General features: G+C 37.4%; 1 protein-coding gene across 1 annotated transcript in view; it reads right to left on the bottom strand.

Annotated features, from left to right (window-relative positions):
* Positions 1–27,213, bottom strand: part of SLC1A3 (solute carrier family 1 (glial high affinity glutamate transporter), member 3) — a 67,818-nt gene that overhangs the window by 27,997 nt on the left and 12,608 nt on the right. The window contains exon 3 of the mRNA XM_010565665.1: positions 19,139–19,276. Within this exon, the coding sequence (XP_010563967.1) occupies positions 19,139–19,276 (138 nt within the window). The remainder of the gene's footprint in view (positions 1–19,138; positions 19,277–27,213) is intronic.

Raw genomic sequence — 27,213 nt, 5'->3', positions numbered from 1 at the left:
GAGGGGAGTGATAGAGTGGCTTTGGTGGGCACCTGGCACCCAGCCAGGGTCAACCTACCACAATGGTAGAGACCCAAATAATATCTAGTGGCTTTACAGTGATTTATACCTTTCAGTTAGCCATGAATAATGAAAGACCGTTTTGTTATTCATCACTGATACTGCTCTTTCAGTAGAATAACTTCACTTTATGAAACTCTGCTTGGTTTCAGTGCATCAAGATTAGTTGTCATCTTATAAAAAAGTATGACAATAATCTCTGCTGGAAAGTACTTCCTGGGCCATCAAGTATAGCATTCTAATATGGCAGGCAAATATATTATACAGTCTTGGTTAGAAATTTATTGAGCTTGAGGCGCAGATCAGTTGCTATTTTTACCCTAACTATTTTCATGGTAGGGTATTCCACAGCCTTGCTCACATCTTACTTTTCTTGTTACCATGCGCAAATAACTTGACTGGTGAGGTTGACACACCTGAGGGACAGGATGCTGTCCAGGGAGACCTGGACAATCTCAGGAAGTGGGCCCATGTGAACCTCATGAAGTTCAACAAGGCCAAGCGCCATGTCCTGCACCTGGGTCGGGGCAACCCCCAGTATCAATGCAGGCTGGGGGATAAGTGGATAAGCACTTATGGATAAGCTGGGGGATAAGCTGCCCTGTGGAGAAGGACTTGGGCTGTTGGTTGACGAGAAGCTCAACATGACCTGGCAATGTGCGCTCATAGCCCAGAAAGCCAATTGTACCTCGGGCTGCATCAAAAGAAGTGTGACCAGCAGGTTGAGGGAGGTGATTCTGCCCCTCTGCTCTGCTCTGCTCTTGTGGGACCCCACCTGGAGTACTGCATTCAGCTCTGGGGCCCCCAACATAAGGAGGACATGGACCTGTTAGAGCGAGTCCAGAGGAGGGCCTTACAAAAATGATCAGAGGGGTGGAACACCTCCCCTATGAGGACAGGCTGAGACAGTTGGGGGTTGTTCAGCCTGAAGGCTCCAGGGAGACCTTACTGTGGCCTTCCAGTGCTTAAACTGGGCTTATAAGAAAGATGGGGACAAACTTTTTAGTAGGGCCTGTTGAACAGGACAAGGCGTAATGATTTTAAACTAAAAGAGGGTAGATTCAGATTAGATGTAAGGATGAAATTTCTTACAATGAGGGTGGTGAAACACTGGAACAGGTTGCCCAGAGAGGTGGTAGATGCCCCATCCCTGGAAACATTCCAGGTCAGGTTGGACAGGGCTGTGAGCAACCTGGTCTAGTTGAAGATGTCCCTGCTTGTTGCAGGGGTGGTTGGACAAGATGACCTTTAAAGGTCCCTTCCAACCCAAACCATTCTATGTTTCTTCGTTTAAATTTCTTCTCTGTTTCAGGACAGTGTCAGTCAGTGAGGGCAGGGAAGAATTGCATAAACCTCCCCGGATGGCTTGTTGCTAAATAATTTATAGACACCAAAGTATTACACCTCTCAGTAAAATGAAATATGTAGATATGGTACACTTAGATGCTGCATTTATTGAGTGTCAGTGATATTTGCATTACTACAGGAAACCTCTTGCAGGAATATGCTCTACTGTTCTGAAAACATAGTTGATTTACTTTTCATGTTTGCAGTATAACAGAATACATTTGGAAAATGAGTAGGAAATCACATTTCTTGAAACTCACATCTGCCTGAGAAGGACCCTGCTGTGGGGCTGTTTAGATACCCATTTAACTCTTCGCATTATTCCATCTTTTGCTCACAGTATTGGAATGTGCCAGACAATATGCTTTTTGAAAGGAAACTAGGGAGTAATTTATCTTCTTTATGTGTGCTAAGCAGAGCAGGAGGGAGAGGCAAGCAGGGATTCACAGCAAGCCATGGAGCAGTGATTAGTAACAGCTGACAGTCTCAAACCAAGACTCTCTTTCTTTGGTTACCTCATTGTAATAACAGAGTACAAAGGACTGACTGTCTTCAAGCCAAGAATCAGAGACCCAGGAACACAGAAAATAGCAGCTCACAATTTTTTTTGGTAACAAAACACTGCTGCTACCTGCACAGTGTAATTCTAAAAAGACATCCTTCTATGTTCAGACATTTGGACTAAGCTTTCCTGGAAATAGGATTCTTCAGCTGGGCATAAAGCTGCTTATTTTCTGTATCAGGAGTGAAAAAAATGAGCACATTTGCTTAAGAAAAAAGCAAAATGTAATATTGTAAATTATTTCAGTTTAGTTAGGAAAAAAGTTAACTATGGTAGCTGATAAGCCAAAGCACATTAAGTTAGCTTGAATACTACAGGACATGTTGTTACAAGACTGAAATAAATATGCTAGTGGTTGTAAGACTTCTATCCCATTCCCCAAGGATGAAAATATTAATTTTCACTTATTCTGAACACATCTGCTTGAAACATGAAACACACCACATCCTGGCAAGATACCACTGATAAAGATACCTTTGCCTTCTGGATGGTGTTAAGTACATTACTTAATGCTCCATAAAAATCCATAATGCAATTTCTTAAAATATATGTGGAAGCTTTTAATCTGCTGAAACGCTGGTCTGAGTTTTGGCAGACTGTGCCTGGAGTCCTTCACAGACATGTTTTTGTATGTGCAGCACTTATTAAATAACATTCCAGAAATATACAATGCTTGTGTTATCTGACTGGCTGTATACTATGTGATGAAGCTGTAAACTATTTAGTATCGTAAATCACTCCTGATCTACTTTAGCTGCTACTGAAAAAATGACATCCTTGAGAATACAGACGTGAGATTAGAGGTATCTGTAAAGGAACAGTAGCTAGTAACACAGTCTAATATAAAAATGCATTTGCTTTTACGTCTTTGGTATGTAACACATGTCTGAAGAGACACTACTGTTGAATTGCTAGAAAAATGAAGTGAACATAATTCTAGTCAGAGAGGTGCAAGATTTAAAGAATGGAAAATTAAGGTTGCCTGTCTAAAAAAAAATAGAGACATATCTCTATCTAAGTGCAAAATGACATGGGTTTTGGGGTATGGGATTGTACTGGCCTGTAACTTGTCACAGCTCTATGCTGGAGGCTTCACCTTCTCACTCAAAATGTGATCTAGTATTGTTGGCCAGCCAGTTCTTGGCTTCTTCACTAAAACTTCCAATAATAGACTCTATTGCAGTGATAGTGTCTTTTATTTGGATGATTGTCCACTAGGATCTGACACTAGTTAAGTTAATTTTATAGCGTTCATGCAGCAGCCATGATTTGGAAAGAAGCTTTGCCCATTTGGATGTGACTCAACTAAGATTTGAAGTAATGGTAGTGTGTTACTATGCGTCCATTAACAACCTGGTCTTTGGATTTCTGCTTGGAATGTTAATTTTAGCACAATTTTTTTAAAACCCTGAGATCATCTTTCTTTGCTAATTCAGCAATGTTAAGGTAATTTGGAAAAGAATGGTGTGACAGCGCCTTTAGATATGTTCAACAAGACTTCACTTTTTTGAGTAATCTGAAGTTGCTCTGGTAACTGCCCACTCACTAAAGAATCCTGTGTATTTTTTGTTGTTGCAGTAGCTACTATCTTGTCTTCTACCAGGTTTACTAATAATCAAAATTGCTTTGTCTTTTTTTTTTCTTTCTTTAGAAATCTTGTCAGTGACACAACACTGATTGGTGCATCTGTGTCCAACTTAAAAGTGATATATTTTCATTTTGCTTTCAAGCTAGCAGTTATTCCTCTGCTGCTGTTTTATCCATTGCTCTTCCAGAGAATTTATTTGAGCTGTTCATGGAGCTGTCTCTTTCCTTTTTGTCTATGTTACACACATCCTGCTGGTGTTTACATGTTCCTGTAATCCTTTCAGTTTATTACATTCCTTCCCATGTGCCACGCATTTTTTCAGTTTGTAGTATTCTGCAACAGTATGTATGCTTCCATAGACTGTTCTTGATGAATTCACACTTTGTTCACTGACTTTTCTCCTCTCACACCTCAAGTATAGTTTTAATTTCTGCAAGTTGTGGTGCTATCTGCATTCACATGAAGCAACATAAATCACTTTGAATGGAGCTCCATGTTGCTATTCTGCTCCCCATAGTGATACAAAATTAGCTCAGTTATCTATCTATGACAGTGAAGTCAGCAATGTCGACAACATCTCAGTCTGGGGAAGTTTGTCCTGAAAGACATTACCCCTAATACTGTATTGACTTTGGTGCAGGACCTAGTATAGTGGGGCCTCAGTCCCTCTGACTGTTCAAGTACAAAGAAGATGCACCACTATGTACTATTATCTCTCTGCATCAAAAGGAAATGCATGTCATTCCTTCATGTCTCTAAGTCATTATTTTCGTCAGAAATTGCAGAACAGTAACTAATTTGACAATACGGAGTACGTTTAGATTCTCATTTTTCAAAGAATCACATTAACTTGGATTTGATAAGAAAAATTCTGCACATGAAGTTTTATATGTCATAAAAAAATGTGAATCTTGTATTAATAAAGAATCTAGAAACAATCTGAGACTTCCTTTATCAAGTATAGCAAAATCTATTTAAAGAGCATGGGATCTGATGGAGACAAAATTTGAAAAAATTTGTATAGAATTTTTTAAAATTTTGAACTAGCAGCATTTTAAAACAGCACTTACAATCCATAAGTTAACATCTTGATAATGAATAAGAACATTCTAATGCATAACATCATAAGCATTTTTCCATTTTTTTCATGGACCATAGGAGTAACTCATAGTTTAATTACACCTTAAATCCCCCCCAAGAATTTAATGGTTAACAATCAAATCAACTTTAGGAAAAAAATACTTCCTATTTGTGAATTTAACGTCCTCTGGTAATATGCCATATGAATACTAAGGAGTCATTACTTTAGCTGCAATTAGTCTATTACATTTTAAATTGTTGTTATAATTTGGGGTTTTTTTTTCACAATTCAGTAATGATGTTAAGGCTGTTCTGAGAACTCATTACAAAAGTGTGGAATTGGAATTTCATGTGAACAAGCTTTTGTTTTCCTTCTTTTCTCTCCTTTGTTTCAGTGACCTCTTGAACTTTGGGTCACTGATTCAGTTACAGCCTTTCAACATCAAAGCAGTACATTTTTTTCTCTCTCTTTCTCTACCTTACAGACTTGTAGGAGGCAATGGAAAGAAGTTAAGGGTTCCTCTGGAATGCCTGACAGTAGCAATCAGTGCTTTTTAATATTATTCAGCTCTTTTCCAGGGCGTTACAGTGCTAAGTACAGCTGAAAAATAGGTTTTGGCTTCCACAATTCAAGTATTACACAGTTGCCATCTGGGCATCATCTGCTTGCAGGATATGAATTTCCATGAGAAGTCTGAGGTACCAAAGAAAATATCAGCTCCTTTTAAACTAAATGGATGAAAGGCAGGAGAGGTTTTTTAGATCATTGTTATTATTGGACTGTGATGTTCTGCAGAATAGAGAAGAAGCCTATTTACTTTTTAATGAACTATTAAACATCCTATCTTGAAGTTGAAAACTTTATTTTCTTTATGGATGTGGGCCCTTTGTACAGCTTCATTAGCCTTGAGCCGGATATTAGACAGGCTTAGTAAGCTAATGTTCTCTAACTTTGTTTTCAGGGTTTGAGGAGTTAAGACATACTGCAATTTTAAATATTGGACAAAGCTTAGTGCAAGAATGTATTCATTAATGAAATAGCCATTCATTAGGTGAACTCTTGACCAAAACCTACTTTTTCTCTATGAAAAGAAACTATATTCACTGGAGAATCTCTGATATTATCTAAGTATTCAGATCTAAGTTAGAAGTGGGTGGTGAAATGTCAGAATAAAGTAAGTATTTAGCTTTGCATATGAGCAGAGAGAAAATAAAAGAGCTGTTTATGGAGGAAAGAATCAGCATTACTATGTTAATTCTAGTGCAAACAGTGCACTTCTAGTACGATGCTGTACTTTTTCTTATCTACCACCAGGAAGGAACTAGTGGTACAGTTATCTGAGGATGAAAAGGTGTAATTATCTGAAAAAAACATTAATTCTGTTTAAGTATATTATTATTACTACAAACCAAAGCCTGATCCTGAACACATGCTTAACTGAGGCATCTAAATAAATGTTTGTGTTAATGTACTTGATCCAAAAACTCTTCACAACTTGTGATACACTTGAAGCCCATCAAACTCTTCAGTGAAGTAGAGAAGATGAATATTGCTTAAAGATTAATACCAGATCTGATAACTCTAACTACTCAGGAACTAAAACTCACACTTTCCAAATACTGGAATACTTTAAACCCCCAAATTTTTGCAAATAAGTGCTCTTTGTTGTGCGACTCTTGAGTTTTCAGAATACAGTCAGGATCTATTCTTGAGCTTTTCTTCACAACCAAGGGGCCAGGAATTTAATTTCTTTTGATACTTGACTTCCAGAGATGACGGGTCTTTAAGAATAACATTAAGGTCTGAAAGCTTCTGTTGGCATGGGAGTTGAGCACTTAACTGTTTTCTTTATTTGCATGTTTCTTACTCAGTATTAGAACTGAATTGCTATTCAGTTGTGTGAAACTGTAAAGAATTTTATCTTTTCAATCCCACATGATATGGCCAAATAAATAATGGGACTTTTTTTTTTGCACAAGTCTTTCTGTATCCTAATATTTTCACTTCTCTTTGTAGATCAACATTGGTATATCTGCTTTTGGTAGACTCCTGCAGAGAAAAAAGTCCTTTCAAGATATTACTGACAGAAAGAATACATGGAACTTTTTTATCTGGTGAGCCAAGGATCCAAAGTTTAAGAGCTTGCCATCCCAGGTGCTTTTCCTCCAGTTTTGCTAGATGTAACTGTCTTCACAGTAACAGGAACTGAAAGTTTGTGGTATGCTAAACTGCCCTGTTTGCTAAGTGTACAAACCTCTAAGGAATCTGTGTTTGTACTGATTGCACGTGTCCCTCTTTCAGATGGAAATGCCATGCTTTACAATGATAAGCACTTGGCCAAGATAAAAAATGCTAAATATACAAACTTTGTTGACCTGAGAAGACAGGCGACTCAAGAAAGACCAGATTAGAGAACAGGTAGGGGCCTGTAGAAATTTCTTTTTTCCCCATTTCTGGCATTCAGGTGGTACTTGCTACCTTCCAGGCACACACAGATGGGCTTTTAGGTAAATTGAATTAACTTGGCTGTGGTATGTATCAGTGGCATCATTCAGTCAAACCTGGGAAGATCAAGTCCTAGAAAGAATCAAAGGAAAAAGGCCTCGTGTAAATGGGGAAGTGTCATCAGGGTGGCTCAAGTAAAATATCTGAGGCGATGCATAGAAGTAGCAGACTATGCCCAGGCCTAGCCAAAACTGATGTTTTCTAGAATAAGCCATAACCACAAAAAACCAGTCCTTTCTGGGACTGGTGGTATGTTACAAGAGTTTTGCATCAAACTTCAGCAGTATAACAGCACCCTGGACTCACTTGCATGAGGAAATCCAGGTCTGACTGTGACCCTGAAAAAGTTCACATTGAGAGATTTATCACCCAATTAACAAAATCTCTAAGGAGATTCTAGGTTTCAGCAAACATTTTGCTGCATTCATGGCTGCCACAGGCACTCATCTGGAGACAACGTTGCACAAAAGAATGTGAAAAGGTAAGCTACCCTGTGCCAGTCACATCTCTGCAAAAAGTTATCAGCTATGAAAAGGAGCTATGACACAACTGCAAAGCAATTCCTAGCAATGAGGCAAGCTCTTAAATATTTGCGGAGGTATCTTTTGAGAGATTTTTCATGGCATATATAACAGCATTGTCTATATTTTGTTGCACTCATTTCTCAAGATCTGAACTGGAGGATATAGAATATGTTCAGAAACACCCTGGAAGAGAAAGTAAAGAAAAAGTATGCACTAACAGGAGTGCCTGGATGAGAGGAATTGTAGCCAATGGAGGATCTGCTTTATGACTCCCTAACATGCAGCTCAAATCCCAGATGTTGCTGTTCCTTAGTTGTATCTGTAGTCTCAACAATTCATTAGAGATTTGTTTCTGCTTTCTCCTTCTTATCCTCCAGCACCAGTGAGAGCTGCACCATGTGGCCAGATACCAGCATGAACAATTAGCTGGGCAGCTTTCCTCCTCTTCCAGACAACCCAACATCTTACTGGAACCCAGACGCAGGGCTTAATCCTGTAGCTCTTGTGGTGCACAGTGACTTGTTCTCCATTGCTCAGAGCACAGGTGGGGCATCCAGCAGTGCTATCAAGAGGCAAGTATTCAGTATCTCTACCTGCAGTAGTGGTGATAATGATGGATCTGCCTTATAGGAGTTTATAATCCAAATAAATGGCTGAAGGACAGCATGTAGGAGATCCAGCAATTAATTCTGAGAATTAAATGGAAATAATATTTTATAGGTCAACAACTGCCCATTATCAAAACATGGGAAAAAAAACCAGGGTGAAAACAAGGGTAGAGGACCTAATGATAGCATTACAGTCTCCTGTTTCTGAAAGATGACAACCTTCTGTGTGTGGCTGGGTCTGCAGTTGGTCCTTCTGCAGTGATCTGTGTAGCTGACGTGGTGATTCAGAAAGTACTTTGTGTCTGTCAGATTTTACAACATTGATGAAAGGATGATATGTGTTGCTTCTGGTGTTTAAGTACTCTGAGTAATGTTCCTGCTGTCCCCCAAATGCAGCCTCAGGAACTTTCTTGATTGGATTCTTCTGGTCTTCATGAGCAGTTACAGTAAAGACAAACTGACAAAGAAGCAAATACAATGGATTTGTGCTACATTCACATGTAGGAAATGGGGATGCAGATCAAGGTATTCAGGCTAGTGGTAAAAGAGGTGAAAGGAGTAGGAAACTGGAAGCCTGAATGAAGCCTCTGTGTACCTAACTATCTCTTGGTGTAACTCTTCACAAGTTTTCCTACTGGTTTTTGTCGTAACTTTGTTAATGGCTCTTACACTGTTGTTATTTGTCAAATTCCCAAGAGTGGCGTAATTAAGAGCTGCTGATATTGTTGTGCATAGTTCTTCCCTTCTTTCTTGACATATGATTTGCCTTATCTCTTTTATTTTTAAGTCTAATTTCATGTCAGTGGAGTGAGTTTACATTTGTCGAAAGTGAAATGATTCTCAGATCCTGGAAGAGTTTTAACTTGGTTTTGAACTGGCTCTGGAAAAAGCTGTGTATGTCAGAAAGCTGAAAGTGTTGACATTAGTCATTTCCTTAGAGCAATTGGTAGGTGAAATCTTAACATGTGAAAACAGAGAAACCCTTTCAATCTGATATGAAATTCTGTGGAGTGCAACAGTAACATAAACCTATGGGAAATTAATCAGTCCAATGGCTGGCCAAGTAATTTCTTTGTCTTCAGCTCTACCTGACAACAGATACTTACTGAAAGACTTTGAAGAAACAGAAAAAGATAGTGTTCACTGCCCTTGCTTGCCCTCCTTGTATCTAGCTACCACTGGGGACTAGGGCCTTCCAAATGGCTAGTTCCCCAAATTTAATGGTCAATGATGGCTGTATCTGTGAACTCTATGGTTTCATTTTGAAACTATTAACTTCTGGCTTGTGGCACTGCACAACACAATTTAATTGTGTGCTGTGTGAGGAAGTACTTCCTTTTCTTTATTATAAGTGCATGCCCTAGTTATTTCATTGGGCACCTCATATTTCCTTTATTATGAAAAATAATTATGAGATATAATAATAGTTACTCCATCTAAGCTTCTACAAATGATTAATGATCTCTGTGGACTTTTATGGCGACCTTCTATGGTTGTATCTTTTTCATGCCAAGAAGTTGTAGTCTGTTTAATCCCTCCTTGCATTTCACTAGAACTCCATTGCACTAATAAGACCTGTCGCCTTCTCTGGATTGTTCACAGGGAGTCTGAGAACCCTTGCCTGTGTACTAGTGTCCATCTGAGAGCTTGTGATTAGGTGTAGTATAGGTGTAGCATGTTCCCCTTTCCCAGGTGTATTACTTTGCTCTTGGCACCATTCTAGTTCATCCGTCATGTTATCACAGAGTTACTCGTTATTGAAAACATCGTTCTTTACAGCTTCAGTCTTCAATATCCTGAATAAAATTCTTGCTCTCAGTGTCCTAGTTCCCAAAATTTTGCTGTACAAAATACAGACTCAAGTCTTCTCCATTTACAATCTAAGGTAGCTGATTTTACATTTCATAATATTTTAAAGTTAAGTATTTTTACGTTAAGTAGTTTTAATTTTCACGTGTGCTGTTTTTCTGTAACCAATTTGTATTTGTTTGTATCAAATGCAAAAAATTATTTTGAGCTGTCCCTAGGATATTTTTAGTTCTTCTGCCTTTGAAACAGAAATGTTAATAGAGAGACAGTGTGGATTTACAATGGTCCATCAGTGCTCAGGCAGGATGCTTTAACTCTTACGTGTTCTTCCAGTTTTTGCTTTTTGTTTTGCCAGTGACTTGCCTGTCAGCAAGCAAAGTCTTGATGTTATGCATTTGAACTAAGATAGAAAATCAAAACTAAGTCTTTGAGGATGGGACGTTGTTACCTATCACCAACTCAGTTGGAATCCCATGCAGAATGCAAATTGAATAACAGTGTGGTTATTCAATATTTGTGAAAAAAAAAAAGAAAAAAGAAAAAAAGAAAAAAAAATAGTGGTTCACTAGGAAAAGCTGTAGGTTGCAATGAAATTTAAATCAGCCTTTAATTAAGGGCTTCTAGCAAACTTGAATAATTTTAGAGGTTTTTTCAGTTTTGCTGTCTTTAATTATTGCAGACTTTGTTCCTGAACACCCTTGCTCTTTGTGCATTACTGCTTGCAGAAACTAAGACTTCAAAAACACACTGCTGAGTACTTTCTGCTTTTGGATGCTTAGGTTTCCTTTTTTAAATCAAATATAATATATATATTTGATTATAATCAAATTTTATTTTATACCGAGTGTCATTATATGCAGAAATTTCATCTCTGCTTTTATTGCATTTTAATTTTTAGTGGGATCTGGGTTCACTTAGAATTGTTCTCTCAGGCTTTTTTGAAGATAGATTGCTGTGCATTTCCTATTGTAAAATTGTTTCAGAAATGGTTGAGAATTGAGTTATATTTTCATTTTATGATCCTTTCTGTAGCTCCTTGCTTTTAGTATTTGCATAGATTGAGATATATAGCACTTTCTGAGTAAGAGGCTCCACCCAAAGCTGTATTTATTGTACACATATGTATGACATTTTGTTATGATTTTCTAACATCCATGCCTTGCACAATGCTTTCTGACTTCCAACTGGGTATAGTTAGTTTCCTCTTGGAGCACTTTCTGTGTAAAAGCTTGTTCAGAAAACATATTCAGGATGTCACAGCCAAACTGATTGCCAAAACACACTGAATGTGCATATAGTTATTTTTGTGTTTCAACTTGAAAATTTATGTTTCTAGGTGCTAAATAGTTTCCAAACTACCTTTTTTACTTATTGATTTTTCAAAATGTAGCTGCCTGCTACTAAAACTCATTTTTTAAACTTCTAAAAGCTTTGTCCAAAATACATTAGAGGTACATGACATAATTATTAAACTTATCCTGCCCACATTCCCTTAAAGATTGTGGAAAGGAACAGTATAAGAAAGTTCCAATTTCTTAGTGTTTGAGTGCCTGTCTAAATAATGGTTATTAGAGGCTGTATGCCAGACTTTATAGACATTTGTTTTATACAATAGTACAGGTACTGAAGAGCAGGTGCTTAAAGTAATTATGTATATAAAGTTTCATGTTTGTATGTTTTTTAGCTGCTGTTGGCCCGCATCTGCCATAAAGATGCTAACCTGAGATGAAATTGTTACAGAACGTGGATCAACACTAGTAATGTTTCTTCAATTGTTTCTTTATCCCTACAGGAAATCCCATTTACAAGATGACTGGATCTTTACAAACTTAGTAACTTGCATGCCCACATTTTTAGCTACAGGTTTTGGACACACACACAAATCAAAGCACAAGTTTTCCCTTTTTTGTGGAAAAAAAGGGTTGCGATGTTTAAATTAAATAGCACTGTAATCCTGTTATGCAAATTGCATATGTAAATACTTATATGAATGCATAAACTGATGTGTGCATGAAATGTACAAGTGCATAAAATTAAAGCTGCCATGCAATTCAGCTTTTACAACGTTGGCATGCTTATATAGTATTGGGTGGGGGAGAAAGAGGAAAGAGTTGCCTGAAAAAGAAGGTAAGTTACTTTTTAAAATAACATTTTATGTATTAAAAGAAAGGCATAAGTAAAAAAAATATATACTCCTACGGTGTTCATGGATTGGTGACTCATAGCAGGCTTACTACTGTAGGAGGTGTCTACAGGGTTCCTCTGTAGCAAGCTTCCAATAAAAATATACAGGCAGCTCAAATACACTGCCAGTCCAAAAGGTGCTTCACTTACAGAGAATCTGTCAATTCTCTTCTTTTGCCTATAACTAGAGTCATATGAGATCAGTATAAAGCTTTTCATCGATTTGATGGGTTTTGCTTATTTTGACTTCTAAAATAATTTCTCTAGGACATGCAAAAATCAGAGAACTTTTGGAAAATCAGAAAATTTCCAAATTTTGGACTTTGGAAAATGGGTTCATTGCGCTGGTGAACAGCTAGACTGAGCAAACACTGCCTAATTTTTTCTCAATTTACATGTATGAACTATATGAACTGAATCAGGAATGCTATATTTCTTAAACTGAAACACAGAAGAATAAGACTGAATTTTGTTAATAATTTTGGTTTGCACAGGCACTGGTTATGCGTCTGTTCTGCCAGAATGATTTAAAGGGAATTACTGCTAGGCCCCTCCTTTTCCTTCCTGGGAGAAGGATAATGCTGGCTCCACAGCATTTGTTGCCCTCTCTGGAATCCTGCTAAATGAGACTTTCCATCTGTTGAAATTACCATAAATATTTGTGGCTGATATGAGACAGCACCTGGGACCTTGTAGTAAGTGATAGCCTTTTTTCCACAATAGACTTGTCAGCAAGTAGACAGGAGAACACTGGAACTACACAGAGACTTCATACAGTGTGGCTTCTGCGTCCACGAACCTAGACACAGGATGGATTCCCAGCCTCTTTTTTGAAGAGGTGATGCGCAGGTCTCTTTATGAGACTTTCCTATTGTGTGCTCTGATGTGAGGTGTTAGGATGAGCAAATTGAAAATTCTGGCCCTTTATGTTTACTGCTATTTATTTAATACATTAATAAAAGACATTACAATTGTCAAAATGAAAAATGCTAATAATTTACTAGAGGATAGGTGTTTTGATAAGTTTTAATAGCATTTGCATCCAGTTACACTTGATCAGTCCTTTGCTGCCTCATTCTAAATATTGGAAAGGCAAATATAATACCTAATTTCTTAAATTTAATAACATGAGACTGTAGTATTTTCTAGAATTATGTCTTTACAGAAGACTGGCTACAGCTGCTATCTGAATGTGGGAGGCTGTGCCATTGTATCACAGTTCCCTGTCATACAACCTAGTTTAGGTCCACCACACCATATGCTAACGTCAGGAGAATTTTTTTTTAACTTCATCGTTAGCACTCTCCTGTTAAACAGTTGTATCTAGTGAAAAAATATGGTCTATTTATGCATATCTGATTATTAGTGATACCATCATAACTAGCTGCAAGCAGTCACTAGGTAACTTTGGGTGTAGTATTTCTACAGCGACTTTCTCAGTGATGGCCCCATATACCATCCTTTCTGTAATTATTTGCTTAAGGTTATTTTCATCTCTACAGAGATACAAGTAAAATAGCTATACACACAGCTGAGCTATATACACATAGCTATATACACAATAGCTATATACACAGCTGAGCTGTGACAACTTAATCTACATGTCTCCATTAAAATTTCCATCATATATAATCTTCATTTCTGCCTAGTAGCTGTAAAAAAACTTCACCAGCACTACATCTGAAAGGAGAAAGAAAGCAGAGATACAAAAGGGAAACATCATTTGCCTAAGGTTATACAACATGACATGGCATTAATTTTCCACATTTTACATCCATAAATTGCTTTGGGCAAAATCTGGCTTTTCAGCAGTTGAATCTGTTCATATCCAGATGTTGCATTTTTCCTGACTTATGTAAGGGAGTGTCTTGGAGACTATTTCAGGTTCAGTTGTTTCTTTGAATATTATCCTTGTTTCATTATAGGTAATTTCAAGCAACTGCATCTGCAACTTGTCTGTTAATTGTGATCTCTACTTGTGTTTTGTTTTGTTACTCGAGTCACTCTGTGTGCCTTTGTTTTTATCTCAGTGAGGGGACAGACCATGTTCCTTACTACTTGTTTTTAACATTGTCACTGTTCATTGCACTGCTTTGATAGCTGAAATCAAAAGCATCATATGTACATCTAAGGTTAGTTAAGAGACATCCACACATGGAAATTTCATCTTTCTGCACTTTGTCAACACGTTCTATAGTTTTTGTAGTGGCAAACACCATGAACATGTTGAAAAACCTGGGGTTAAAAGCTTATGTCTCTGAGTCTGCCCAAAGGAAAGTCACTTGTGTCTCTGCAGTTATCAGTGTTGTAGTCTGTTATTGAAAGGCTGCATCAGAGGCAGGGAAGTTTCTGTATCTTCCAGAATCCGTGAAAGACAGCCATGTCATTATTTGAATTAGAAAGGGGAGTGAATATAAACAAACACATACTACAAACTACATACTAAAATGTTTTTCTTCTTTGAGGTAAACCTTCCATGCTCAGGCTTCTAAACTTTTACTATACAGCCTCCTTTTGTGTAAGAAGATTCAGAGTCTTTGTGTTTGTACAGAATCTTGCACACAAAATCCTGGTGTGTGATTAAGATTCATTTGCACCATATTAGTGTTACTCCCATTAACAGTTTGGACAAGCATTGGACAAGCATTATCATCTAATGCACATTGTGTTGTACTGATAATCATTGACGAGCCAGTGGACCTCACTGTTTCACTGTTTCTACATTCCCTTTCTCTTTCCCCAGCTTGATTACTGTTAGTAAATAAACAATTTTCATACTGTTTCTGCAATGTGCAGGAAAAATTAGTCTCAGATTTTGACTGGGCTTTTTATGCTTTGCTATATTTTACCAGACAAAGATATTTGAAAGAAATGCACAGAATTTAATCCTAGTTTACTTGCATTTAAAAGTAGTTGTCCCTGTACAACTAAATTCCAAGCTTCCACAATTTTGGGGAAGGAGAAGCAGCCTATCTATTAAACTGAGCTATGACCAGAATTGTGAAAATATTTGCCAATAACCCTTGCAAAATTTCTCTAGCTTTAGTATTTGTCACAAATGTCATGTTCCAGCTACAGTTTTTATAAAGACTAGTCATGAATCATTTTTGTGAATGTGATTTCAGGAAATACATAGTTTGATTAAGAAAAAGTACCTCATTCTGATGCCCTTATATTCAGTGAATAACTGAAACATGCAGATAAAATTTGTGGGCCGGTTTTAAGGTATGGAATTTCAATTTCATTATGATCTTGCTATAACAGCTCAAAAAATGTTAATGCATAGTAGTCTTAATGCTGGTGCAAATCTTGCAGTCTTTGCCTATTTCATGACAAGTTCAATTGTTATCATATGCATATATATTTATTTTATATACCTTTAAGGGACAATGCATATTTTAAAATGATTATGTCAAGAAATTTGTTTATGTCAAATGCTTCAAATTATAATCAAATAAGAAGGTATGAAATATTTTGAACTCCCATAACTGCAACAAACTCAAAACAGAAACGGAGCAAAATTGTCAGCCCTGTGTTTGTATAAGAATTCGGGTCAGATTTGTCCATAAAATAATCCAGATGGGAATTTCATCTATTTCTTTGGTTATTTATGCTGCTTCTCATATACTGTGCTTTAATTTTGCCTTTGACTTTGTAACAGATACTGATTGGGAATGCTGACTTGGGAGTTCTCCCATCTGAAAGACTGTAGAGAATAAAGACCGGCACAGAGTATGCAGCTGGATTTGTGTCTAAACCACAAAAGATAAAGAATACAGGTATCCATATAATCATATTTTCCTATAACCAGTAAAAGATGGTGAAAGGTATGCATACAACCTCCATTTTCTCCCAAGCAGATGTTAGTACATGCCTTGTAACATACACATCAGAAGACAGAATCTCATGGAGAAAACTATATACCTGCTTAAGCCACATGCAACAATGGTGAGTCACAAGGCAAATGTGAGTGGAAACCTCTGAATATGATTCTGCATTGTTTCTTTCATGAAGGTACCAAAACAGGCTATAGAGAAATGTGACTGTGTTGACTTCACCTTTTATATTTTATTATCCCAAGAGTCTGTGAATAACCATCAGAACTGTTTACCTGTATAGCAGAAGTCTTCACTTTCCCAATTTATGTTGCACTTACATAACAGCCCATAGCTTCTATATTTATTACTTTGTTTTTATTGCTCTAATTTCTTTGACATTCACAAAATTTGTGAAGGAAAGTAATCATTTCCAGCCTATTTCTAATACCTTAGAGACCGTATGTTCTAATATTGTCACAACCAGTTATATTGAGCACACTTACATAAATACAAATGGAAACCCAGAACATCATATCTGGGAGACACTGTCATGCCTGCAAAGAGCAAAAAATATTTATCCAGATCATTTACAATTGGAAGAAGCAATTATATTATCAGTGTGCAAGACCCTGGAGGAATCTTCTTGAGTTTAGTTAAGAGGCATCCACTTTGCTTTGCCAAACAAAATACAGAAAATAAGAGTTTTGACTCATGGATGCCAAGAGCGGTCTTAAGACTGACTTGAGAAATATAAGACTTTTACCCAGCTAATTATCCTGTAATGTGTAAAAAAAAAGAAACCAATAGCATCTATAAAATTGCACAGTAGTGTACCTGTAAAGGTTATAGTTCATTATTATTTAGATTTCAATAATACCTGTATATTTACTTGAGTATCAGAGTTCTGTAGCAAATACTTAAGAGCATCTTTTAAAAAAAAACCACAACAATTTGTATGCTAAATTAGGTATTTTTCAGTGAAGAAAACAGGTTTTCCACAGTTTCAGCAATGAACAGGGAAATATCTTTTATTTAATGATTTTTTTTTAAAGAATTAAATCTGTCATTTTTGAGTTGCATTGAGTTTTCTCTGATTATTCCCTGTCTGACTAAAGAAGTTTAAAATGTTGTTATTCACCTTGAAAATTACTGTCTCTACTTCAAAGGGAAACTCTAAGAATAATCTGTTTAGTATTACAAGGCCCTTGTATGATAATAAGACAAATCTTACAGATATATAAACTTCTTTTTGCCACAAACCTTTATAAAATAAAGGAAATTATTGTTATGAAGAAAAGGGCATAAAAAAGGGCATAAAAAAGGATAAAGGTCTCAAAAAAATTTAAAGGGAAAAAAAGCCATCAAAAAGAAGGGTATTGTTTGAATCCAGAGGTTGAAGATTCTTTTCAGAATAGAACTACTTGGAAACTCATTGTTCTGGTATATCATAAAATCTCTGAGACGTGGTGGTACAGCAGATGATCTTGTTTTGTCACAAAGCCAGCTCCCTGTGAGGCTTATCACTCTCTGAAGTGGATTTGCTGATCTTTCCCTGAATAAAGTGTTTCTTCTTAAAATCTTGAAAGTGAATTCAAATCCTTGTATAGGATGATCTACCTAATTTCCTGTTTTACCTTGAGCTCTTTCAAAGAACCAATATGGATGCAGAGTTACGAGGAACTGAGCAGGTAAATTCTCCTGCAATAACTCATCCTACAAAATGGAGCAGCAATGCCAGACTCAGCTGACACTGAAAAAGGGTAAACGTCTCCCCTTTTCTACTTTTAATGGTTCTTCTATCAGTGTCCAGCCAACCTGGGAAGTTCTGCAGGTGGAAGGGACAAGAAGACTGCAAGGAGATATGACATGTAACAGAATTTTACACTGGTTGGGAATAAAACCTGTCATTGTTTGCCCTACAAGATTTAAAATTTTCTCTCTAGTTTCAGTGTTCATTAAGCTTTAATTATCCATATAATATGTGTGTATAGAAACAAGCTTTAGTTTCTCCTTGAAATATGTGAAGGCAAATGATCTCGTAACTGTGAATACCCTAGTTTTCTGCTGTTGTATTAACAGTTTATATACATATATGTTATCTTTGGTATCTGTGAAGGTGGAGTCTATGCTCATTTGCATTTGTAGGGGAGGTCTTAATGTTAAAGTATTGAAAATCGTTGAAATAGAGAACAGTTTATAATCTCTGGATCCTCTGACAATTAAGGTAGTATATTAGGTGCTTAGAATGTAGGACTTCACAGTGGCTGGTTTTGATTTAAGTTCTCCAAGCTGTACCACTGATGTGCTGATAGACCAAAGCCCATGCTTTCTTTTCTTCAGATAATTAATAGGATGAATAAATCACAGGTGTGTCCTAACCATTCACAAAAAATCTGAGAGCTCTTCCATGAAACTTAGGTAGAATGACAAGGCATACATCATCATAAGAAATAAATTATTATATCTCTAGCTCAAGGAACAACTTAATAAAGAGGGCTTGAAGCTTAAGAGAATTGCTGACCAGACGACAGGAAACCAGTACTGGTGGAATGAAGTTTCTTCCAAACTATTCAATCTCTCCTGTCTATCATCTATTTTTTCTAATCTGTTGCTAAAAGATTAGGAGGTAGACATATGCTTTACAGATCCAGGTTTACAGGTGTGGGTTATTGCCCATGATCAATAGTTTAAGCTTTCTTGTGTCTTGGAACTATTTTTCTGGGATACCTTATCTCTGATAACAATAGGACATTGTGGAAGAAATATTTGTTGAGAAAGTAAGAGAAGGAAGTGGAGTACAGAGTCAGCTTCATAGCACCTACATATACTTACTTGTACATTTAGATTGTCTTGGAATTGGGAAAAGCATCTTTTAGTTTCTTTGTATATTAATTCAAATGTATTGACACATTGTCTCTAAAACAGCAATAGCAAAGCTATCTCTTTCTGCAGCTTATAACATTTCTGGAACATGGAATGTTCATTTTTTATGATTTGGTGTGTACATCTTTATCAAATTATTTAAAAGAAGAAAAAAAACTTTTTTTTTTACCTGTGACTAAACTGGATACAATTAGTGGCAGGACCAGCATTTGCAGCATTCTCATGAGTAGTTCTCCTGGAAATGAAAAGTACTTGACTTCCCGATAGCTCATCTTATATGATCGGAGGGAAAATCCAAGGATTACACCTGAAGAGAGGGAAAAGATATCATGATATCTAAAGCAGTAGTAACATCTGAACATGAATATCTGTAGAGTACTTATTTGACATATCTGATTGTAACATGCAGGTTTTTTTATGTCCCAGATTGCACTCCTGATTTGCTGTCTCAACTATCAGGACTAGCCCTACTGAAGCCATTAAATTATTTTTCACTGTAAGAGATTGAGAATGTTATTCATGCTGCTATTTTTTAAAATATGGATTAATGTAAAAGGTACATCTTGAGCATTAATGAAAAGGAAATAGTCCCTGCTACTGCAGACAAGTGCTTTGAATTCTGGGATTTTGAGTGTAATCATATATGCAATGCATACCCATGCTAACTACCAGCCTTCAGAATTCCTGTCCATGCCTGTTCACTCTGTGGGTCCTGACCCTGTAGATGTGCTTCAGACTGGATGAGATAACCAGGACAGGCATATCTGAGAATCCTCTTGTGGTTAGGCCGTTACACAGCAAAACAGTATCAGGATGTAAGTAGCTTTACACATCCCTACCTTCAGAAACACAGGCACTTGCAAAGAAGAAGCTAATCTGGGTTGGAAGGTCTTACTGGCTGATTAAGTGGTGGATTTCAATGCCTGAGGGAGTGGAGTGAGGGAGTGCCTGGATCCATTTGTCTTGCTGGGAACAGATAAATGGTGCTTGACATATATTTACACATGGAAGCCACAGAGGGCTGAGTATAGCAACCTAAACTTCTCAGCTAGAACTTTGTAGATTTTGTCCTGTACTTGGCACCAACTGCTTTATTTGCTTATTTGGTTAATTGACATAACTATTTACAATTTACTGAATGTTAAATGGTTTGGTGCCTATCTGCCTATCTATATCCAGCCAGGCAACACGTGGCTTTATCTGGAACACCTTAGCCATACAGATGGTGAAACTCAACTCTCCCTCCTTCCCATTACTGACTTCATGCTCTTCTCCACTGTCTGGTACTGGCATTTGTGCTAACAGTGGCTATATAGAAAGTTGGATCAGAGAATTGGTCCTGCTGCAAAAAAGAATTTATTTTACTGGGTTAATTCTCAGCCACATCAATTCCCTGAGGTAATTTGCTTGTGTGGCTGCCCACATGTTGATATCTTCACAAGGGAATAGGTAGAAATGCACCTTGGAGAGGAGCGGGACTGCCCTTTTTGGCAGATAGGTAGACTTAGGTTTCCTAAAACTTTTCATGAGACTGCATCCTCAGTGCTGTTAGGCAGCAGAGAATTCAAGTTCCCTTCTAGATCATGGTAGCTTGGGTATATCCTGAAAATGCCATAACATTGAAGGCTTCTGGAAACGTTTTCCAGTTTCTTAATTCTGGATTCCAATTCTTAATCACTTTGTGGTTTTGCTTTTTTTTTAAATCAGATATTAGATTGGTATATCCATGCAGCAGATAATATCTTCATGCCAAATTCTATGCTGTTATGCCTCCTACACTAGCTTATTGCCATCTGCTGATGTAAGGAAACAGCTATAACTCTCATGTTAGTGATGCCTGCCTGTCTGATCCTGCTGTTAGCGACTTCAGCAGGTTAAGTTAGGGGAGTCCAGAAATGTCTTGTGTAGGACAGAAAATCTCAGTGTTACAGGATGGGAGAAAGTGAATAGAGCAGAATTGGAACCAAGCACAGAGTTCACACTATGGAAGAGAGCACTGGGACTAGAAGGCATTTGTTTTACTCTCATTCATGTTCTATAGAAAAAAGTGCACTTTGCATAAATGATATATTTAGGTAAAAGTAGACCGTAAAATGCATAGTGGAAGGGCCTCTGATTTATTCTTGATTAAAAGACCTGCCTTAGAGTTTCCCTTCTTTTCAGTAAGGTTTTAAATCCCACTGCAGTGTTACTCATTATTTTTTTTTATATGGGAAACACATTTCTCAGATATAAGGAATCCATCTGGACCCTTTGTTTCTGCACTTAATGAGCACTACATTTGACAACTGGATAACAAGCAAATAGAGCTAGACCAGTTTCTTACTTGGGCCACAGTCCTGCAATTAGTTCCACATGAATTAATCTCTGCACTAGTACAAAGCCTCACTGAAGTTAGTAAGGGTTTCTGAGGCTGCTATAAGAACTAGTCCTTATGCTATACTATAAGGGCTCGATTATCTGGTTCACTACTGTCCAAGCAGTACAAAGTGGCCTAAGAGAGAATGAGGGCCTGAGTAGATGGCTGTTTGAATGAATATTATTGGTACTGAGAGCAAGTTTCTGAAGTTCCATGTAAACCTGTTGAGCGAAAAATTATTGCTTTTTTTGTCCTAAAGTGCTCTGTGCATAATTACAGGGTTGTCCAGCACTGCAGTTTACAAAAAGAATTTCTGCCATGTGGAAAAAATGTGCCCTGGTAGTGTATTCTGGTGAACTCGGTCAACACCTGATAGTTACTAATTTCTCAGCCTTTATCTTAGCACTGCTATTAATTTATACACAGTCACACCTAGCCATAAGAACCTTTCTCTGACTCTGCTTCCCTACTTGTAAAATGGGTATAGCAATAGTTGCTTCACAGATGTTTCAGAAAATTAAATGTGTTCACACAGTGATCTTAGCAGGCAAAAAGGAATTTAAGCAAATGATTTCCTCATTGTAGTGTGTGATAATGAAAGCAGAACAGCATGATTTTACCAGTCTCTCTTGATTTTAGAATATATGGAGATGAAACTTTATTTTCTGTTCTGAGATTAAATACCTGTATGCTGGCTATTACACCCCATCTGACAAAGTTTTATTAATAAAAATTATGAACTTGAAAGAGAAATGTCAAACCTGGCAAGGTAGCTTTGACTTCTTTGAATTCACTTCTCAGAACCAACATTCACAGGTTTTAAATAGTGAGATAACAGCATACAATGATGATTTAAAGGCAGACACAATGACTAAGTGTCAAGATAAAATCAGGAGGTAAGACCTGGTAGGAGGTACTAAACCTTTGGAAGGTGTGCAGTATTTCAACAACCATCCACGTCTTTGTGTGTGGTAAGAGTTGTACTGCTTAGCACCCTCCATGATCAAGACTGAGATTAAATACTGGAGCTGGCCTTTCTCAGTAAAAGTTTCAAGCTTCTGATTAATTCTGAAAATTGTAATGAAACAAAGCCTTGTGTAAAACAAGCTCCCACAACCTGTTGTGCAGGTTTCTGTCTACCCTTTGTAACAGAAAAGAAAACTAATCAACGCTATCAGAGCCTGACTTCTCAAATGGTGAATGGTGTACCATTTCTGCACTGCAGGGAAGAATAGATTTCTCGACAGAATTTGTGAGGCTTTTTCTGGACAAAAGTCAGTAGTGCTTGTTTAAGTTAAGGAGATGAATTCTGTATGTGTGTAAAGTTGTATAACAGAACCAAATTGATGAATAATTTATACAGTTCATAATGAAGAAGAAAATCAGATTAGAGTTATAAAAAGATTTTTGAGGTGTTGTCAGTGACATAGTCAAATTTATGGAAAACTGATTTGCAGATAATCCTGATGACAATCAGAACAATCCTTGAACTAAACTGTTTTATTGCATTTTTATACCAATGTAGATGTTGAAAATAAAATTCAGTCTGTATGAATACACTGAAGAGAGGATTTAAAACTTGAAAGGAACAGAAGGTGAAAATGATTCCAACAGTGATGGGAACGGGATGGAAATGGCAAAAATGGCAGATAGGATTTGGGATTGATTATTCCTAAGATAGAAAGACATTGATGAATGGCCTAGGGTTTTTGTGTTGCATAGATGAAACAGGTTGCACACCTACACATGGGTTTAAAACACCACATCAGTAAAAAAAGAAGAACTATAACTCTTAGAAGATGACAGATGGGGCTTTACCCTGGTCTAACTGCTCATTCAAGAACTTTAAGGAAGCTTAACTCTATCCTCCTCTCTGGCCTACTTAGAAGAATTAGATATATAAATTCAATAGAGAGGATTTTTTTTTTCACTCCTTCAAATAATTCATAATTTTAAGAGAATAAGGAAGCTCCTAATTGGCATGATGTTTTTAAGTGAACAATAGCAGCCATTTCATGAAATAAATGAAGTCTCAGTTTTTAAAATGAATCCTTATGAGCTTCTGATCTCTCTCTTATTTCAGAAACACACAGAAATTAAGACCATACCATTATTTGGAGTTAATATTTTTTACAGTTTCCATGCTCTCTCCTGTATTTTCATGCAGAAAGTAGAAAATCTAGCAGTTTTACTTTTTAATTTATTAAAAATCACTCAATCATATTTCAAGAGGAAATTACTAGGTGGTATACTAATGATCGTGCAAAAGCTGCCCTTTCTGTATTAGTGCTTGCTTGTTCAAAGAGAACACACCAATGAGTTACATACACTTCAGCTTTTTACCAGTAAATCACAAAACACTTAAATGAGGTCCATATCAATATCCTTTTCTTTAATAGATGAGGTACAAACTTACTTTTTCTTTTCCAGCAGGGAAATAATAACTGGAAAAGAATACCTTAAAAAAGGTAGAATGGTACACTGAAGTAACGGCTGTTAATAGTGCTCTTCCAGAAAAACCTTGTAACCAGCAAGCAAATAACGTTTTGTTTTATAACAGAAATTGGTCTAAAGCCAGTAAGAGAATCAGGCTCCTTCCAGTTTAATGGGACATTGTATATTTTTGTTAGCTGAACAGCCATTTCATTCTTACGTTCCTGCAGAGCTCTGGAATGAATGCTTTTGTTCTTTGCGTCATTTGTTTCTGCTTAATTTACCATTTTGTTCTGACACCTTTTCTTCTAAGAACCAGTTTCAGATAAGGCCGCAACTGTATTTACTTGAGACAAACAGGTAAATAACTTCTCTAGTGATAAGAAATACTTTAAGTTGCCGACAAAATCACAATCGTTCTTAATCTTTTTCTTTTCTTGCCACAAGAACCACAGACTCACCAATTCACTTGCATGCTTTTGATTTTCATCTTTTTTTCCAGATAATTTTATATTGAACCTTTCCCCCACTTCCACCCCCCCTTCCATATCACCCCGCTCCTTCCTTAGTTTCTAGTTTTCCTTATGTAGGTAGAGAGGTATGTTCCCTTTGAAACCATTTTGTTGAACCTAAATACTAGGTACTTAACCCAAATATTCAATACCTATATACTGCAGCAGTCTTTTTTTTGGTGGTTGTTTTGTTACTGTTACTGATTTTGTCTTAAAGATTAGTTCTTATTATTCTAATTATTGTTTAGTGCTAACTAGTTAGTTTTTTTACTCACTTCATTTAATTTAGGACTGCAGCAGAGTTACTGCTCTTAATCATTTGAGAACTACTTCTTGTATTATACAGTCATCAGTGCTGCCTTATTTTTGACCTTTTTTTGTCCTAAAGGTGTAGGATTATGACCCTCTTTAAAAGTTCTTCACACAAAGTATATTTGATGGGATAACCTAAAAAGCACTTTATGAGTCTTCATTCCAAGGAAAGAGAAATGCCCTTGCTTCAGGAGATACAGTTACAGGCTCTTTTGTCCAAGTACTGTGGTAGGCAAATAACTAAGGTAAGGAAGGGCATGTATGGCATCAAGCTGAGGGGAATAATGCTGTGGAGAGCACCAAATTGCTACAGCCAGGAAGAGTCTACAATTTAAGATGATCTTTTTTATAGAATAGAATAGAACAGAACAGAACAGAACAGGTTAAGATGGATAGGATAGAATAGGATAGGATAGGATAGGATAGGATAGAACAGAACAGAACAGGATAGGGTAGGGTAGGGTAGGATAGGATAGGATAGGATAGGATAGGATAGGATAGGATAGAACAGGATAGAACAGAACAGAACAGAACAGGATAGAATAGAATAGAATAGAATAGAATAGAATAGAATAGAATAGAATAGAATAGTTCAGTTCGAAGGGGCCTACAACAATCATGTAGTCCAACTGCCTGACCACTTCAGGACCGACCAAAAATGAAAGCATGTTATTAAGGGCATTGTCCAAATGCCTCTAAACACTGACAGGCTTGGGGTATCGACCACCTGTCTAGGAAGCCTATTCCAGTGTTTGACCACCCTCTCAGTAAAGAAATGCTTCCTCATGTCCAGTCTGAACCTCCCCAGATGCAGCTTTGAACCATTCCCACATGTCCTGTCACTGGATCCCAGGGAGAATAGCTCAGCACCTTCCTCTCTCCTTCCCCTCCTCAGGAAGCTGCAGAGAGTAATGTGGTTGCCCCTCAGCCTCCTTTTCTCTAACCTAGACAAATCCCAAGTCCTTACTTCAATGCAATTGTACTTGTCAGATACTGAGATGAGCTCATTTGTGGGCTAAACCAGGGAGGAGTTATTTTTTACTGGGTTAGTTTTCTGCCAGATTAGTTCCCTGGACAGGTTTACTGCTGTGCTAGATGATGGTGGTGCTGGTGTGACGGCAAGGAAAGAAAGCAAACATTTGGGGGTGGAAATACGCAGCCAGGGACAGAGGTAGGACTGGCTTAATCAATCACAGAAACATACCCTTAAGCAAACTTATCAGTTACTCTTCCTATGGCAATCCAGAACTGGAGCTAATAGGTAGCTTAAAATTCCTTCAGTTCTCTTCTTCTGAGACTGAATTTAGAATAAATGTTTTCCACATGAACTTGATTCTCTGTTTCAGACCTGAAGAAGACCAAGTATCAATTGGTTTAATAAACTAGCTGTTATTCCTCTACAGCTCTCATCTAACAGAGACCCAGCAGAGAATCTCACTTGTATAGGTGTCTATATCTTTGTGTGATATGTACCTTCTCTTTTAACTGGATGATGCCAGTGCAGCAGGGAGCTTAAGGACCTGTGCTCCAAGCAGCTCTTATAGGTGGCTATACTGAAGTGGAATATGGGTTAATTTGGACACAAATAGCTTTCTCTCCTTTGCTTGAGAGATAACATGAGGGAAGCCATGGGAGAAGTACCATAGAAGAGCTAGATATCCTAGACATGACTGGGATCCAGAAGATCCCAATGATATGATATATTGTGGTATGGGATGGTTCTGGCAGCAAAGTGATACCTTACAACTTGTTGACAATTTTGTTGGGAAGAATGATCTACCTGGTTTACCTGTATATAAAACACATACCTACTTTAGTCAGGATGCACTATACTTATTGTGCACAAATGGACTACCCATGGTAGTCCTGGATGGCACACACCACTTTGTGGCAGGCGTGGCACTTCCTGGGAGTGCTAAAGTCATTGCCCACAGAGTCTACTGTGCATGCATACACGCACTCTGGGACTCTCCAGACTTCCAGTCATCAGGCAATTTAGCTGAAACTCCTGTCTCCATTAAGCTGTGAAAGATTAGAAAACATCAGGCAAAAATCTTCCAATTCCACCTGGACAGAATTCTAAAAAGAGGCACGTCCAGAGAAAAGTAAAATGTGTAGTTACACTGATGTCAAAGAGTTGTTCCTTGCATCAGAACAAAAGTCAGTGTGTTACCTTTGCTCAGGGGTCTTGAGAGAGCCATGGTGCTCTCAGCTATACTGAAGAGAGACAGAGGTGCAGTGCTGCAGTCATTGTGCATCACGAACACCTGCCTCCTGAACCTGACCCTGAAGATTTGCTTTATTCAGTGAGAGTTATTGCCTTCCAAAAAAAAAATCACACCGGACTTCTAACATCACTATTCGGTTACAATTTGCAAAGATCCAGACATATTTTATAATATTCATTTTATGGGCATTTCGAGCTAGATTAACATAGATGCATAGGAACTTAATTCACAGCTCAAAATTAAGACACTCAAAGCCTCTGCCTGCCACTGCCTAACTCTGGAGGTGCCTGAACTCCTGAAACACCTTTACGGCTATGGCTGGGCACTTGCATGTTGTCTTTACTTGCAGACACAGCAGCACCTCCTTGGATTTTGTGGACAGAGGGCATACGATTGGAGT

Source organism: Haliaeetus leucocephalus, unplaced genomic scaffold, assembly GCF_000737465.1.
Source record: "Haliaeetus leucocephalus isolate CR32 unplaced genomic scaffold, Haliaeetus_leucocephalus-4.0 Scaffold194, whole genome shotgun sequence".
Classification (NCBI taxonomy): Eukaryota; Metazoa; Chordata; class Aves; order Accipitriformes; family Accipitridae; genus Haliaeetus; species Haliaeetus leucocephalus.
The sequence above is the reverse complement of the archived record's forward strand: the minus strand, read 5'-3'. Positions and strand labels throughout refer to the sequence as shown.